Here is an 18,701-nt window from a genome sequence, read left to right on the forward strand (position 1 = left end):
CAGCAACATAAGACATGTTTTTTTTTTTTTTTTTAGCTACTAGTCAGACAGTATGCCACAACGTGTTTATGAACCTTATTATCACAGAATCCAGCTGGCATTTCTTCCAAAGTAAAACAGGCCTTATGTTGCTTCCAGGCTCCCCGTACAGGGACAAAATCAGCATAGCAATCCTAAGCATCTTGGAGGATGGGCGCCTACACATGCTGAAGGAGAAGTGGTGGAGTGGGAGCAGCTGCTTGGATGAAGAGCGTCACGAGACAGGCCCCATGGGTATCCAGAACCTGGGTGGTATATTCATTGTGCTGGCATCTGGCCTAGTGCTGTCTGTTTTTGTGGCGATTGCTGAATTCATCTACAAGCTAAGGAAGACTGCAGAACGCGAGCAGGTATATATCCCCATATATCACACACAAAATGTGCTATTTTATTAATTTAAGCTTTACTGTCTGGTTTAAATGGATTGAAAATTAATCTAATATTAATTTAATTACACTCTGCCTGGATTTCAGTTTATTTCACCCTCAATTTTAGCTGAAGTTGCTAACCATGCTTATTTTGTTATGATACTTATTCCACATAGCTTCTAAACCAAAGCTGTGCACTATTCACGGCTTTTAATTCAAACACGTTATAAAAGGATTTGCATGCCTTTGGCTAATCCCTAGGAGTACTTGGGCCATAACGCCACAACATTTACTTATTTTAACAGGCATAATTGCAAATTGGAGCATAGAGAATTAATCTATTATTAGTCATTGGAGATGTCAGAATAGCATGAACCCTTTACTGTTGTAAATCACCAAGTTGAGTCATGCTAAGTGAGTAGTTGCACGCATGCTCATGCACCATACTCTCTCTGACACAGCAGCAATAATGAACCGTGTGCAGGCTACATGTGGTGGTGGTGCGATTTGACATTGCTGACAGCCCACGGGCACACATGCACACATACACGCACCGGCGGTAACACGACATGAATGTTATGTTCGCTTGCGTGTTGTGCTCTTTAGACTGTCGACACTCTCTTCTGTCAGAAGAATTTAAAGCTAAGGCATTTACCCCCCCGTCCCTTTCCCCTCTTCTCCTTCTTGCTCCCCTCCCCGCATCCTCCCTTTTCGCCCAGAGGTCTTTGTGCAGTGCCATGGTGGACGAGATCAGACTGTCGTTCACCTGCGAGAGGCGGGTGAAACACAAGCCTCAGCCTCCAGTCTTGGTGAAGACGGATGCAGTGATCAACATGCACGCCTACAACGACCGACGACTCCCAGGAAAGGACAACATGAGCTGCAGCACTGGGATGACTCCCGTGTTCCCGTGACAATGTGCTCCCCCCAGGGCAAGAACCTCCTGAGCAACGTGTCGGGGGTGATGCCAGAGACTAGAGACAATGGCATAGACGGGATCACCAGATTTACCATTAACCACAGTGACATGGGGACACTAACAAAACATGGGCAACTGAAAATGGCAGCATCAGCCACACAGGTATGACAATATTCACCACTGTATTCCAAACCACAAGAGGTCAAAGTAATATTTGGGGGAGGTTCTGAGAAAACAGTACACCCAAATAATCCGTTTTGAAGTCTGATGTTTACGTGCGCAACACAAAAACACAAGAAAATACACATCGTTCAAGGAATCCTCAATCAGTGAAAAGACTGAGAATTTTATTGGAAAATATGGACTGAAGCAAGAAGAAAGGCTTTGTAAGAATGGCAATAAATGGCAGATATACATGACGGCCAAGGAAAAGCAGTTTTCATTAGTTCATCAGTTTTGCCACGCATTGAAATTATGATATCAAGTTCTTACCTTTATCCTGTTAATTCACACAAACTCCCGAATGGCCTTTGACGGCAGAATATAATGTTACCTCAAACATGTGGTCTAGGCTCGAATGGTTATCTTTGAGTCATGAGCTGCGGGATATGAGATCTTTTGAAAGCATGGTTCACAGGTACACACGCTAACCTGTGAGAAGACTCAGATTCAGTTTCTGCAGTACTGATGTTGGTGGAAACCCATAGAGAGACACAACTGTTCACCAGTTAATATATGTTTGTTGAACTTGTCATGTGAAATTAAGTATACTGTCACACACAAGCAATTAATCATTAATGCAAAGATTGATTTGAGCCGAAGTACATTTTATGTCAACGGGATTTTTTACGATTCAATTTTAATCAGTTAAAATATTGATTGCCAAAGACTTGACCATTCAACACTAGATACAGAACAGTACAAGCCAGTTCCTGCGCAATGCTAAGTAGATTATGGCAGTTTAAGTGATACTACAAAGGGATCTTGCTATAACAGTTTTTCCAACCTAGCAGCGTAACATGTATCCAAGGTAAATTGGAATTGGCAGTGTCGTGACTGTATTTGCTGATTTTGGAAACCACCTCACCTCAAAGTATCAACACTGTAATGTAAAACAATCACTGAGTAAGAAACGAGGAATAAAACTGATGGTTTTCCTCATAAAACATTGCTCAAGTTTCAATGTTTAGTTTCCAAAAAGATAATCACAAAAATACTGAGCAATTATATGAACAAATTCCAGACGCCTGTGCTCACCTTTGATGAAATGGTAGCATGTCTGCACTTATTTGTATATAGAATATACCGATATGTACAGACTGGGTTGGAAGGCATTGGATCAGGTATTTTTATCTTTGTTTAATACAGAATTGTAAGTCACAGAGACAAAAGGTAAGAGACCGTGACCTTAAAACTGAAGTGCATTTGTTGAGTGCATTTAATAGTGACGTATCCATCAAACTACGTGCTGGACCGTTGAATGTCCCGAGTACTTCTGAACACATTTTTTGAACAGTTGCTTCATTTTTTCAGGTGTGACCTAGAGGCTTTTTTTGCTGGAAATCTGGTTGTTTTGCATTATGAGCGTTATGAAAACTGAGCGAGGGTTTGGTTTTAAATGTGAACAGATTTTGAAGGTTATCTCAGACTTGAAAGTCACAAGCGTTTTCTGTTTAATTACCTGGTGTGGACAGAGTAAATCCATATGTGTTGTGTGTGAACATGCTGAGAGATAAAGTGGTGAGTGGACAAAAGACAGACGATAATTTTGTGTGGTCATGTTGACTTCAACGCCAATGGAGTAAGTGTATATCTTCAGCAAACGTCATGCCGTAGGAAGATTTGAGGAGTCTTTGGGCTGCTGTCACCCGGGAGCCAAACGAACAACAAACCTCTGTGAGGTTTACGATGTCGTTATGTCGAGATAAAAAAAAAACAAAAAAACGTGACTATCTATGATTCAAGAGAACTCCAATCTGTAAAATTTAGCATTGGTTTGGTAGAGATTCACTGTATAATTGTCTATCGATTCCCTTCTGCAAAGTAGAGTATGTAGATAAGATCAGCAGGAGAAAATGTATTTTGCTAAATTTATACTGTTATAAATGAATTCTGTTCACAGTCAACTATGTTATAGATGCTATTTATTTCATTAGAGAGGTCACTTTAACCTACTTCCTCACTTTACCCCAGTTCCACAGCCCCAAACCTTCTTTATTTATTTAATGGAAATGCATTATATTATGGTATATTGGATTACTATCATCCAGATGGGAAACTGTATGTAAATCTTCTTTTATGATGGCTGATATATTTCTATAAGGTGAACAGGAAATGGAAATGTTGAGCTTCCCCAAGAATTCAGGGGACACTCCAGGGAGAACAGGGGTTTATCTTATGTCACTGGACCTTTACTGCTCTTGAAATCCCGATTAGGACCTGATCTGAAGTAGGGCCGCGGCTGATGCGTGGTTATACGATGTTACTGTTAACCCTCATGTGTACTGTAGCTTCCCATGCAGGTGATTCAAAGACTCAAGTTTGCTTGTATTTCACCTCTGTAATATGTGAAAATAATTGAAAATTTCATCATAATCAAAATTAGTTGGAATTACAACAGGGTTTCTGATTTGGCTGATTCAGTCAGTTTGGTTACTGAATATATACATCTTTTTTATAAATTAATGTGAATAATAATGTCATTTTACACAAAATTGTATGACATGTGAGAGAAAAGTAATGCAAAATGTAAGCTACATAACCTGTGTTCCATTAGCAGTGTGTGATATGAGTTTTGATTTTCCAGCAGTCACAACGGTATGCCTTTTTATGTATACCTTTCTTTTGAGTTGCACAGCTTCTATCATTTGGCAGAAAACCTCTCGAACAATACAATGAATATGTTGGTGCCAACCAGGGTTTTCTTTGTGGACATGCAGAATTTCTATGAATATAGTTTTTGTAAGGTTTTGTAAAAAAAAAGGGGAAAAAAAACACGATTTGTTTTCCTAGTAACTGTATGTGTTAAGAGAACGTTAGAATAACCGACATCTGAGTAAAACACGGGGAAATTCAACAAAATATTATAGAAAAGCTATTGAATTATTTTCTTTTTAACACATTGTGAATAATTCAATTGTACAGTTTGCTGTATGGGTTATATGAAGTTTTAAATAAAAAAATACAAACTATTCATATCTGCTGTTGAGGTACTGATTTATTGGTGTTGTGTTAACATGCTGGAAACGTGTAGTGAAACATTATCTGGACAGTATCAATTCCTTATCAACTCATCCAATGTTACAGTTACACTGAAAGGTCCAGTATTTAGGATTTAGAGGGATATATTGTCAGAAATGGAATATATTATTCATAACTATATCTCCATTAGTGTATAATCCCCTAAAAATGAGAACTGTTGTGTCTTTGACACCTTAGAATGAGCGATTTATATCTACATGGGGAGTGGGTCCTCCTCCAGAGTCCACCATGTGTCTACAGTAGCCCACCATGTACAACCAAACACTGGCTATAGATAGGGCCATTCATGTTTTCGCATTGGCCACCGTAGTTCTCCTTTACGCTTGGCACATGGCAGAAGTTTGAGTTCTGGAACCTAGATTAACTTAAGACTTATGAGTCTTATACAGAAGAGATTATTAGCAATGCTGCAGTTGTGGTTGCTTGGTACTCAGCCTACTAGGCGTACTTTAATATTACCATTTAGACATTTTACACTAATAAAATATTAGCACCAACTCAATTTTCAAAAACAGTATTTTTCATGCTGATTTTTCCAAATCACTTCCAACACATTCTCGGAACCCATTGGCTGTATTCAGCATCTGACTTCCAGCAGACGGCGATACAGCCTCTGGGGGTAGACCCCCGATTTTTTGGCATTCCGGTTTGATTTGAGCGGAGGAGGCGAATTTCCGTTTCCAACCTCCGTTTATATATAAGTAAATATGCTGAACCATTGCGATGGATTCAGAGTTTGCAGTGAAGCCAATTACGTTCCGCCTCGTTAGTTCACCGCACAGACTGTTTAATCTGGCAACAACTGCAGCCAGCTCAAACGTGATTGGTCAATATCACGTGGACTACAAACAGCCTACAACTGGAAACCAGGGCTCTTCCGCTCTTCTTCCGGAGGCAAGATCTCCGGGGTTTGCCTACAGACTCTACATTCACTCAATGTAGAGTCTGTATATAGAGACTACTTTCAACATGATTAGATTATTGAAAATTTGATTACATTTTAAATAACCCTATCTGGAATCAAAGCCTGATGTAAAATGAAAGAAAATATGTATAAGGATATAGGGATGTACGATACTGGAGGTTTTGCCAATGTCTGATACGCTGATATATAACAACTTTTTTCGGCCGATAACCAATACCCATATCAATTTATCCACTTTTTTCACCTCCTAATTTTAGCGCTCATCAAGTCTCTTCTGTAGTGGAATTAGTGTCATATTATGCATGCATACTCTTATCGCGATGGCCAACCAGCAGATGGAGAAATGAAGTAGAAAGCTTTTCAATGTATGAAATATTTATTCACTGTGCAAATGCTGGCTGATACCGATGATATACCGATAGTATCAGCATGTTGGCTGATTCCAATAGTTCATTTTAAATATCAGCTGATACCAATGACGTGCCAATATTATCATGCACACCTTCTTTTTACGAGTACCAATGTCTTCCGAGTACAATGTGTCAATACCCATACTCATGATGAGGGAAAATTTTCATTTGGGTAGCTTGTGATCAAAAGTGATCTGATGCTCAATCCTGAAATAATAAATAAAGCAATGTCTGATTAAAATAACAATTTTAGGTTAGACACCACCCATTCTTAGTTTAAGTCCCACCCACTCCCAGTACAGATACGGATACAGATAATTAAATTGGTTGAACAAATACAGATACAGTTAATGGTGTATTCGCTCATCCCTCATTTAAGGGTTTTGACTTTTTGGATTAGGTACTGTCAGTTAGATCAATGTGACTAGAAGCCAAACTAATGTGACACAGAAATATTATAACACACTGTAGCAGTGACATTAACCTCATGCCTTTTATAATAAGCATGACTGATATTTATAGTGTATTTTACCACAGTCATTATTCAGGTCAAACAAAGAAAAACAGATAATGCTACATTGCTCACTATGAGATAGATAAGTTGTGAGAATACAGCTGCATAGATATGTAGCATGATCCAGGTGCCTATTGTCTTGTACTGAATAAGAATAGAATAAGCAAGAGCACACTATGTTAGACTGAGTTTTTTTCTCAATAGATTCAAATAGTACGTGTTACGTTTGCATGCAACAGCTGCTGCACGGTGAGGCTGTTCAGCTCTATCATGTACAACACTGAGTACTGAAAAACTAGAGAGGGAGAAAGGAAAAAACAGGTGCGCTTCAAATGGTGTTCATGCATGAATAAATATGTGTTGTGACGTGAGGTAGCCAGTCGACAGCAATAGGCAGAGATTAACCTTGCTGGCGTTGGGATGGCAGACGTGCGTGTTAAAAAAGCAGGGGGAAACCCCAGGCCATGGCGTTGAGGAGCAGCGGGCGCATAATGAGCGATGGGCAGGGGCCTTGCGCCTAATGGGAAGATTTATTATCTCTCACTATCAATTAATCCCTTCGGACAGACCGGGGCCAGCAGGAGCGCATCAGGACTATGTAAAAGAGGGAGAGGGGGAGGCCGTCGGAGGATGGGAGCCAGCCAGATGAAGAGAGAGAGATGTGAAAGGACATGAGAGAGAGGTGGAGGGAGCAGGAGCAGTGGGGCGAAATGAAAAAGGATGGGGTGAGAATAGGAGAAAAGGCTCTGAGAATGAGGGAGTGATTTGAAGATAATACCTGAAAAGATTTGAGAGCTATACTGAGAGCGACGGGGTAAAGAACACAGGGTTAATGACAAAGTGAAGAAAGAGGTATAGGTGGTAATGAGATATGAGCGCGGAAAGACAATGCAGGAGTTACATGAGATAAAATAAAAGGGAGAACAAATAATGAGTGAACCAACGGTAGATAAAGAGAAGCCAAGACGTCTATGGGAGACTCAGGTGACATAAAACAGAATTTGGTAGACTGATACAACACTACGAGATACTTTGTGCACATGCTTTTAAAGATTAGCTACATGTTCAGCTTGAAAACTCAGAGCTGGACTGGTGGTGCAATAATGTAGATAAAAATCTGCGGAAGTAGGTCAACGAATATGGACTATTTTAAGAAATGAGCCCTTTTTGAAAATAAACTACACAGTTACTGAATGGGTTTTAATGAAAAGAATTATTCCATTCAAAGTCAGTTTTATGTGGTGGCGCTCAATTATGTTAGAGTGGCTTTTAAGAAATGGATGTTTTTCTTTTTTTTAATGAAGGAAAGTCTATGTTTGATTTAATGTTAATGTGTCTCAGCCTAATGTAGAACCATAAACTATTTATCTAAAGTGGTTTTACATAGTGTTCATCATGTTGTGAATAGCAGAGGCGATGAATGACATCACGATGCCGCAGCACCTTCACAGTCCTCCGTCTCATATCCTCAGGTTTATTCTCACATATTTCACCGTGTACAATAAGTGACGTGCTGGATGGAGAGAGTACAACCTAAAGCTGACCTCCAGCGTCTTTGCCATTATGGAGACTTCCTCGGTCTGTTGCTCATGCACGCTCGTGGCGCTTTTCTCACTCTGATGGCACATGTCCAGACCAGTGCTCTTTTTGATGACCTTGACAGGGCCATCAGTGGGTGATGTTCTGCTTGACACTCCGGGGCGATGTGCTGGAGCCCGATGGCTGTGCATCATCGACCCATTTGGGGGTGAATGAATGCCCGACCCATGCCATGCCCATCTCTGCGGACCCACTGGGTGAGAGACCCATCTTAGCTGAAGCTGCACCAGAGGATTGGCTTGATAGGAGAGCCAGTGTGCTCTGAACCTTATTATAGGCAATGTCATCATCCCTGAAAACTGAATTCCCTGCAGGAAGCGCGGGATATGTAGCTGTAAAGGATGCAGCTGAATAAAAATTGCTCTGGAGGAATAAAGGTAGATATCACCTTCAAAAAAAGAACAGAGGGTATTACAAACCAAGGCATGGGAAGTTTACTCTAAAGTTATAAGCCTTAAAGTGAAGATTTTCCAGGAAAATAAACCCCATTTTGATACTATATATTGCATTTCTTTAGCAATAACCACTCTAAGTATTAACACTATGTAATCACCACTCTGTACAGTAGCTTTTTTTTAATTGTTGGAGGCAGAGTCATGACAGAATCACAGGAAAAGATGCAGCACTTAATCCATCATGACAGGAATTTCATTTCAGTGGTATCAGCCTCTGTTTATTGGTCAACATTTGTTCCTGCTGCTGCTTCACAATAAAAGCATTGAGCTGGCAAAACATGTGGTGGCACTGACAGCAACGGGTCATCTAAAAAACACAAGACAACTCATTTTATGCATTTTTTTGGCAGCAGATAATTTTTTAAAAATTTTGGCCAATGGTAAACTAAAAACAATTTTGGCCAAAATATTTTTCAGCTGACCAAAAAACTGCAAAGGATAAAAACAAAGACAAACAAATGAGGAGGTCCTACTTGTCAATGACCTGCAGTTAACGCTGTAGCTCTTTGTGTTGATGTTGCTCGCCCTAAAAAATTTCTCCTAACCATCTGATATGTGAAGTGCCACATCTCTGGAAATATTTAACCGTAGTTAGGTCTGCTATTTTATGGCGAAAATTAAAATCACCATTATTTTGGTCAATAACGAGATCACAATTATTTAACACGAAAACTCACTGACTTTGGAAACATCATGGAGTTACTGAACTTTCACAAAAACTTGTCTTTTTAACAGTGTATTATCTTAAACTTTAAGTATAATTCAACTGAAAAACATAAAAATTAAATGTAAAAAATTAGACAGATAAACAAAATTATTAATATACAGTATAAACATGGTGAAAGAGGAAAGAGAGAGACTCCACGCTGTTAGCAGAAGAGCTGTGGACTGCGGTGACTTTGAGCAGCATGCATGAGAATAACAATACAATATTAACAATACAATACATATAAACATTACAATATTATTACAATATAATACAGGTTATGTGAATATATTTCTCTTTTCTTTCTCTCTGATGGTGTAAATAAGTTGCTAAATGCGTCGCTAATAGCTTCAAAAATAAACTTGCTAAGAGGGTCTGAAGAGTCGCTGAATCTAGCAGGAAAGTTGCCAAGTTGGCAACATTTACCGCACTGCTGTACAGGACAGGGATGCAGTGTATTTATAACACAAGACAAAAGAAGCACTTGTTTTTTTGTGAGCCAAAATCTTGATTAAAAATAAAATTAGATGAATCGCCCAGCTCCATCCATGGTGCTGGTGAACAACGAGGGTCAATCGACGAATTGTGATATTTATTACACCTTTCTAGTACCACCACATCCCAAAGGTGCTCTATTGGATTGAGATCTGTAGGCTATACTCTCTACTGTCCAGTTTTGGTGAGCCTGTGTCAATTGTAGCCTCAGTTTCCTGTGTTTAACTGACAGGAGTGGCACCTGGTGTGGCCTTCTGCTGCTGTAGCCCATCTGCTTCAAGGTTTGATGTGTTCGTTCAGAGATGGTCTTCTGCATACCTTGGTTGTAACGAGTGATTGTTTGAGTTAGTGTTGCCTTTCTATCATCTTGAACCAGTCTGGCCATTATCCTCTGACCTCTGGCATCAACAAGGCATTTTCACCCAGAGACCTGCTGCTCACTGGATATTTTGTCTTTTTTCGGTGTGTGAAAATCCCAGTTGATCAGCAGTTTCTGAAATACTCAGACCAGGCCCGTCTGACACCAACGACCATGCCACGTTCAAAGCCACTTAAATCACCTTTCTTCCCCATTCTGATGCTTGGTTTGAACTTCAGCAGGTCGTCTTGACCATGTCAATATCTTGACCACATGATTGGCTGATTAGCTACTTGGGTTAACAAGAAGTTGAACAGGTGTACCTAAGAAAGTGTCTGGTAAGTGCATGTGTTGTAGTCATGAGAGACTGTTATTAAGTAGGCTTATTTTAGCAACCCATCAAAGGCCACTGATCTCATTTAATTTATTTGCCAACGTCATATTAAATTTAGTTACATTTGGCAGGTAGTGGGTGCTTATTTTGGATCCTGGGAGTCCTGGAACTAAAGGGAGCCACAGTAAGCTGTTAGATGAAGGCAACAAGCTGCTCTCCAGCTCCTTCACAATCCAAAGTGTATTTTACAATTATCAATCGTGGAGGAGTAAACAATTTGTGTCGTTCATTTGCCAAAATTAAATCTCATCCCTAATTTGGTCCGCAGGCCTAAAGAGTCTCATTTAATGTACAAGTATTTAAATAAGGCAAGTCAAACATCAAGATTGTATTGACGCTGACACATTTTCACTTTCATATTTGGGCCGTGTGCCAAAGAAGCTGGATTACAAGACTATTAGAAGGTCGACAGCAGTGTCCATCCCAATAACGTTAAAAACGATGAACAATTAATGAGTGTGTAATTGCAGCGCACCATAATGCTCTAATGAAGTGGTACCACAGAGGGAATACTCATGCATATTCTACCTTCCATAATGAGTCTGGCATTACATGTATCGTATTTGTACAGGGAGACACCATATGGCACAATGTCGGAATGAGAGAAAAGCATTGTTTATTCCAGACCCTGATGCTTTTATTGCAAATCACTGACACCACCAGTATCAGAGCTTTATCCTCACACCATCATGTTGAATTATCCATTTGACTTGAGGTGAAATAGCCTGATAGAGATATTGCCCATGAAATGCCTTAGTGACTTGCTCTTTCTGTTTGCTCTCTTTGACCCTGATAATGACTGGAATAGAGGCTTTTTATGAATATAAATATAGAACTGGATGAAAGGCAATTTTCTCCAGTGTACATAAAATAACACTCTTGAACATTTAATGTGGATTAGTTTTTGTCAAGAAGGTACTGGCTTCTGCGGAAGCAGAGCAAGTCACATGTCAAAGAAGCCTACTGTAAAGCTCACACACATCATTATGCTAAATGTTCTAATGCACATAATGAAACAATTACATATGTGGTTCGAGCCAGCATCTGAGACCTTACTAAGAACTGTGCGGCAGACGAAACACGTGCAGTCAGCTGCAGCACTGAGGGCAAAAAACACCTTGTTCATAAGAGGTGTCAGGGAACGATAAGACTCATTCAAGCTGACAGACGGGCCACAAGTACACAAAGAATATCACGGTACAACAGTAATGTGTAAAGGGCATCTCATTAATACACAGCTCATTGAACCTTAATGCTGCAAGGTTACACCAAAAGTAGCTGAAACTGCGGTGGTTCAATATAATGGAGAAATGGAAAAATGCTGCATCGGTTTCTACTGCGTCATGCTGATGAGCAACAATGTGATGTGAACAAGATGGCTGTGACTGATGGTAGCAGTAGACAGGGTTGTGCAAATTCATCTCATTCAAGCTACCAGTATAATTTTTAAACATGATATGAAAAATCCATATGGTGATACTTGCGATATTTGACTTGTTGGCATATTGACGTCATACTGTTACCCACGGCAACAGCAAGCATGGCTGAATGCAAATTATTACCGACTCTGCAGTGGTTCCGAAAAGAGGAGCAGCTTCAGCAGTGTGGAATAAACTGTGGCGTCCTGAATGTTTTATGAACAGCCCTGGACTTCTCAGACTCTTTCAGTGACTCACCGCTCAGAGGGACCTCATTCAGCGGCTCCTCTGGCAGCAGCACAACATCTCTCCCCCTCTCTCTCTCAACGCGCATACATGGGAGTTGGTGTCATCAAGTCATTTTGTCATAAAACTTTGGTAATGTAAACCTACGTGATGCTTGCAACTCGACAAAAAACTCCCTCAACAAAATAAACATAAACTGGTATAAACTGTGGAAACACTAAATAAAGTAGTTTCACATTAAGAATCTTTTTGCATGGCAACTGCTACTCAGCTTGTATCTCTGATCTCCTAAGACCCAGACGTCCAACCACTTAAATCTTTTATCAGGTAAAAAAAAAAAAAAAAAACAGTTAAAAACGACCCAGATAAATAAAATAAAAAAACACAAGAAAAAAAACATATACACAAAAATAAACAGTAGATATCATCTACCCAAGATGGTTTCAAAAAGTAAGACTCCGACAGCTTTTAAAACTTATAACACTCACTGTTTTCAGTTTTGCTCAACTGTCACTAAAATAACCAGATTTGTTAAAGGGAGCTAATGTGAAGTGATTTCCACTCAGACTGTGTGTCCCCACACACCCAGAAATTGTGTTTTTTTGCTGCAAGAAGACTAACTACTACATCAGCTCGAACAATGGATCACAAACCAACAAAGCGCCTTTGAGATGAGCTGGATGAAATGCTTACGCCATTAATGTTTCGCTGAAGTTACTTCAGAAAATGATAGATGTTATCCAGTCATCAAAGGCCGAGATTCCTTTGAAAGCTTTCAGCATCTTGTTGAGTCCGTGCACAGAAGAAATCTGCTTGAGATGAAACAGGGACAGCTTTGCCACATATGCAAAGACCTTTAAAATGAAATTCATACAACTGCAGGGCTGGGAAGCTCGCTGCCAGCAGGGGGCAGTAGAGTTAAAATGGCCTTTTACTTCCCTGTGGGAGATGCTATCACCAGATCTGCATTTGTAGGATTAAACTACACCTGCTATTGCTTTCATTTCCTGTAGGTGGCACAGGTGAGCTCATCTACCAATGACTGAGCAGCTCCCTGTTGTGGTGAATCTGCAGTTGGCCAAACGTGAGTCACTTGGAGTCACCGGACAGTATCTATAGTCTCCTGCTTTGCATCTAAAACAAAACATATGGACTGCCAAAGTGATCCTGGCTACGTTTAGCTTATATTATGGCCACTGAGTATGTTTTTTTAAAGGTTTGGATTTGTTGTGTAAGGCAGATTTCTCTCATCATCAAACAGGAACTCCAAACCTCTTTGCCCGCTTCTACCTGAGGAGATACTGTCAGTGTTTTATCCCAAGGTTGCTCGCAGCCTACAGCAAGGCTGTTTGATGTTGGCTCAGCACCAGACTTCATTCGGTTCCAGAAAGGGATGAAGTTCACCAGCAGATGATTTGCTATTCTCTATCAAACTCCATCCTTACATTTCCATCCTTCAGCTTGGGAAGCTGCCAATGCATCCCAGCATGTAAACCTCCCTAAAATTTGCTTACAACATACAAAGAGTGGCTGTGAAAAAAACCATCAACACTGCACAAGGGCAATCTTTACCATTCATGTTTCGACTTAGCCTTGACCATTACGGGTGAACAAGTTTGTGCTGGCTTCTCTGCCCAGCCGATTCAGTGGTGGGCTAAAAGTACTATTTCAGAATTGGCGAGCAGCAGCTACTCTGGCTTGGCATATTCACTATAATGACTTGATCATGATAAGTTTAATGGAGGCTTTCTTTTACTACAAGAGAGTGAGGCCAATTTTGCATTACTATGGCAGAGAGAAAGTAATTATGCCAGACACCGAATGTAAGTATGTCTTTTGCTCTCTTTGCCTCCTTAGTAAAACATGAAAAATCCTTAGTGATGGAAGCTGGAGAGTCTCTCTTCTCTCTCTTCTATAAGAGGACATTATATGGCCTGTCCACAGGGAAGGTGCTAGAGGGTTTCTGGCTGGCTGGGGGAAAGTTTATGGGCTGTGAAGGCCAATTTGAGCAGCCTGCAGATGGAGTCCAAAACCGCCATGTCACGTTCCTCCCTCTATCGCACTCCAACAGAATGTTGAAGAAAAAAAAAAAAAAAGGCGGCTATCACCAAGGAAACAAAACTCCTGTTTGAAAGTATTTGACATTTTGAGTGGTAGTGGCATGGATTTGTGTACGATAAACTGCTCATTAATATTAAATAAGGAAGTGACAGTTGGAGGGACTTGGCATACACTCCTGGCACCTCAAGCGGGATTGCAAGTGATGGCTGGGTGCTTTGTTTAACCCAATATGTGGTGGTTAAGTGAAAGAACAGCTGCTGTGGACCTCTAAGACCAAGGTGCTGCTTGGCAGAGTGGAGATAAAAGTCCAACTGCAAAAGCCTAACGTCACATGTGAATGTTACACAAAGATAATACCTGTTCTATTTTAATTTAATCTCTATGACTGAATTACAACTTATGTGCTACCTCAACCCGGTCTTACTCAGAAGTCGTTGAAATCCGGCGCTTGGACAAACTGACAAAAAAAAGCCATCCTTTAACATCAGCATGATTTGAAGCCAGTCGCCGTTATAGTTTAACGGCACCCGGCTGCGTCAGGGGGGAAACACAGCGGGACAAGAATGAAAGTTGAGGTGGCAAAAGTCTGACTGGTGCAGGCGGAAGGGATGGTAGATGGGTCCACCAACCGCCGACTATCACCTAGGAGAGCGATGTTCACATCCCGTAAGATTATAAAGCCAAACCCTCTTCTTTTTTCCTAAACCTCACCATGTGCTTTTGTTGTGGGTGGAAAGAAAATTTCAACTCACATTGTTGTACTGACGTAGTGCTTTTATTTTGAAAGAGACTGTATGTAAAAAGTAAATTTCTTGTAAAAACATAAGTGTATTCTGAAAGAAGACAATACAAGTAACAGGCAGAACTTGACATGGTGTCCCAGAAAGTCAACAACTAATGCACCCAGGGTACCTTTCAAGTTGTATCTGGACTTGGAAAGTACATGACCAAATGTTGATATGTGATGAGGTCTGAGTGTTGTGTTGGCTGTCTTGAATATTCAACCGAGTTGGGACATCTGGATGAAAATGAATAGGAAAGCACCAATTTGGACCACACATCTGTATTAGCTGACATTCGCCTTGTTGACTGCCATTGGCCTATCAGCAAACAAGACGATATTCACCAATGGTGGTGTCTTGTCGTCCTGGGGACAATAGAAAACATGTTTGGGATGAACTGAGATCTTCCCCTGGACCTCGTTGTGATGAAAGGATGCAGAGAACTCAGTATCAACATGGCAGGGTGCACAGTCGGAGAGCTAGTTAACATTAGCTGTTAGCAGCCAGCTGAAACTAACAGCTAACAGAGGTTGCACTGAGTGACATTATGCTGCTTTCAAGGTCTATTCTGTAAAAAATCGGGCAGAGGTAAATAATGACAATGTGCGATGATGTGTTCAAATGTAATCTCATTTTAAAAAAAAAGAGTTTTGTGCAAGTTTTTTGAAGGAGAAATTTGTCGATGTGTTTCAGGAATATAAAGATGATCTTAAGGAGGGAATTAACCTATACAGTATTATGGTAAAAAGGCATTTGAAGCTGTTATTTATTATTATGTTTTTCATGTGACAGAAGACTAAATTTAAATTTGAAAATTTATTTGTGCTCATTAAAAAGTAGTTTAATGATGGACGAAATGACTTTAAAACTGCTCAGTTATTTTTTAAAATGAAGATTTCTTGTACAAAAGGGGGAATAAATAACAAAAACAAAATAAACAACGACAAATACACCAGTATCGGCTATCCAAATTCTTATTTATACATCGGTACTGGTGTCCAGAATTTCACAATCACTACACCCCTAATAATGAATGTAATTTCTTTACAGTTATTAATTTATTCATGTTAGTCTTTTAAATGATTTTCTGATACATGTTCATACTGAGTTGGTTGTTGAATCTGGCTCCTGTAATAGATTTTGGCACCATTTCCCCGGTTTCAGACAGTAAACTAATGTCACCTTATGCCACACACTAAATATGCAGTTGCAAACCGAGCCACACACTGTAGCCGTAAAGTGCATGATTAAAACGTGTGTCTCACTCTCAGTATTTATGGCTGATGACTTCCGTTGTGCAAGACTGGTTTTAATATCCACACAAAGCTACAAAAATGTTAATGTGTAGGCACTGAAAATAACAATTTATGTCCCCCATTGTGTTTTATTTTTGTGGCTCCTTGTTGCCTGTGTTTATGGGTAAGGCCAAATGTAAAGTCATATTTAATTACAGAGCATTATTGCTCAATGAGGCTGTGTTAATGCAAGCTAGTGTCTCAGATATAAAAGATAAAGAGACAGCACCTGTAGCCAAGCATAATGGGACAGTGTATCACCTTTTCGGTGACATGGAATAATTGAGTAAATCAATTTATGAGTCTGTTCACAACAATGGATTTGAAGATATAATGTGTAATGTATGACAGATTACATTTTTAAAAAATCTAATTTTGTATTGTTGATTTAAATGAAGGGGACTGAAATTAATATGTGTCAGGGACGGGACCTGGAAAGCTGCTTACTGGAACTCCTCCAAACGCTCAAGTCGCACTTTGCAATAAAAAGCCTCCAGGTTTGAGAGAAGATTTGGGACCCCAACAACAATTCCACAGCATTGCCTTTGACTTCCCCGACTAAAAGACCGTTAGGAAACGCTGTTTGGCACGAAGCGAGTGGCATGGGCTTCGTTGGCGGTTTGTGGCATTGCATATGGGAAGTCCTTCAAAGTCAGCCGTCGTGCCGCAGGCAGCATTCTAATGAGGTCATCAATAACTTGCAACAGCTGCTCAGAGAGAGAGACCTCATCTGTTAAGCTCTAGCCACCAGTGACTCTGCTGTAACTGAACAAACAGCTCCAAAATAATGAGAGGTATTCTATGGAACATACAGCACCACTTTACTATGAACCATTAATTGGTGGAGCTGCAGTAGATTTAAAAAGTGACAGCGGTGACAGTGAATGAAAAGGTTGCAAGTAAATCCCTCGGGAACTGTCACTTAGTCCACTGTGATACTTTGGTAGAATGAGCCTCTCAAAACGAGGCAATGGTAAACATGTCACCCTCTGTAAAGGATGCAGCTCCACTCTGGGCCAATCAGGAACAAGTAAACAACTTTTGTAGCACTTCCACCCCACAGGCAGCTGAATTTAAAAAATGACAAAACTCAACCCTTTTTTTGACTAATTCTTCACACATTTACAAACTAACCCATAGGACACATCATTCTGTTACTTATCAAAGGTATTAATAATATGCAATCAGAGTACTGCATCGGGCCAGGTAGCCGTGACTAACTGGTGAATGACAAAAAAAGAACATGCAGGTCAGATCGTGGGGTTGGATGATAAATATATTAAAATAAAATGTGAATAACAATAGTACTTTCATTTAGTGTTTTAACATTTTAACCCTCTGACTGCTGACTGTGTGTGTCGACTGTGCACCAGCTGCATTATGAGAGCTGCTTCAACCGTGGAGAAATACTGCTCAGTACTATGAGAATAAGCAAAAGTAGTCATTTTAATTGTATTTCCTGACTTATCTTTGTTTTTAATATACAGTTAGGGCTGCCCCGACAAAGAATTTTCCTGGTCGACCAATAGTCGTCATTTAGCTCCATTAGTCGACTAGTCGCCTACTTGTTTACGATATTAATTTAATTATGAAATGATATATTTTGGGGGGGGGCAACACAATGGTTTGAGTTGAAGGTGTGAGAAAGAATAGTATCAGTAACATTGTTAACACTGTGCTACATTACAGAGAAATACAAAACTGTACTAATGAACCTTCATTAATATAGGCCTATATTTTATCTACAAGTGCACGTCACACACTGAGCGAGCCGCCTGTTGATGACGCTGTCGGCAAAGCAGTAATGATTATGCTAAGTGGCTAATGGGCATGTAGCTACTGACATGTTTCAGATGATACGTCATGTTTGTAGTCGACCAGTGAAGATGAGTTTACATATCACCTTGGGTTCGTCCTTCACCTTCTCAAAATGATCCCACACTTTGGATTTCCTGCCCGACATGTTATTAACAAGCCTGTGGAATAACCGCAGGTACCAGCCCTGGAAATTAGGGGCCGTACATATGCCGCGTCTTTAGCCGCCTGGAAAACACAAGGTCGAGCACTAGGCACAATCAGGTTCCCTCTGAGGTTGTATAGCCTATTTACCTGAAATCCTGAGTACAGAGCTGATCTTCTTCCAGATGCTGTTTAAAAGTGCGTAGGCCTGTCATCTGTGGGACAGATGTAAAGCTCTGGGTAACCCTGCACTAACATGATCAACTTTTCCGTATTTATCAGACGGAATATTTACAGAAGAAGGGAAAGATATCGGTCGGCTGTGATTGGTGACCCCTGTCTGACTGCTGAGCGTTGCCACTTCCTGTGTCTGTCCTTTCACATTAAATTTCCACACGGTCCAGTCATGTAGGTTTTGATTTATTTTGACAAGGCACAGCTCCTAGTAGAGTTTCACATTTGTCAAAGCGACCAATGAAATCTTGCCGACTAATGAC

General features: G+C 40.2%; 1 protein-coding gene across 1 annotated transcript in view; it reads left to right on the forward strand.

Annotated features, from left to right (window-relative positions):
- grik3 (glutamate ionotropic receptor kainate type subunit 3) overlaps positions 1-4,516 on the forward strand; it is a 135,258-nt gene extending 130,742 nt beyond the window's left edge. Inside the window, exons 15-16 of the mRNA XM_033640766.2 lie at positions 139-389; positions 1,127-4,516. Of these exons, the coding sequence (XP_033496657.1) occupies positions 139-389; positions 1,127-1,321 (446 nt within the window). The 3' untranslated portion in view covers positions 1,322-4,516. The remainder of the gene's footprint in view (positions 1-138; positions 390-1,126) is intronic.
- The last annotated feature ends 14,185 nt before the right edge of the window (positions 4,517-18,701 follow it).

Source organism: Epinephelus lanceolatus, chromosome 10 (assembly GCF_041903045.1).
Source record: "Epinephelus lanceolatus isolate andai-2023 chromosome 10, ASM4190304v1, whole genome shotgun sequence".
Taxonomy (NCBI): Eukaryota; Metazoa; Chordata; class Actinopteri; order Perciformes; family Serranidae; genus Epinephelus; species Epinephelus lanceolatus.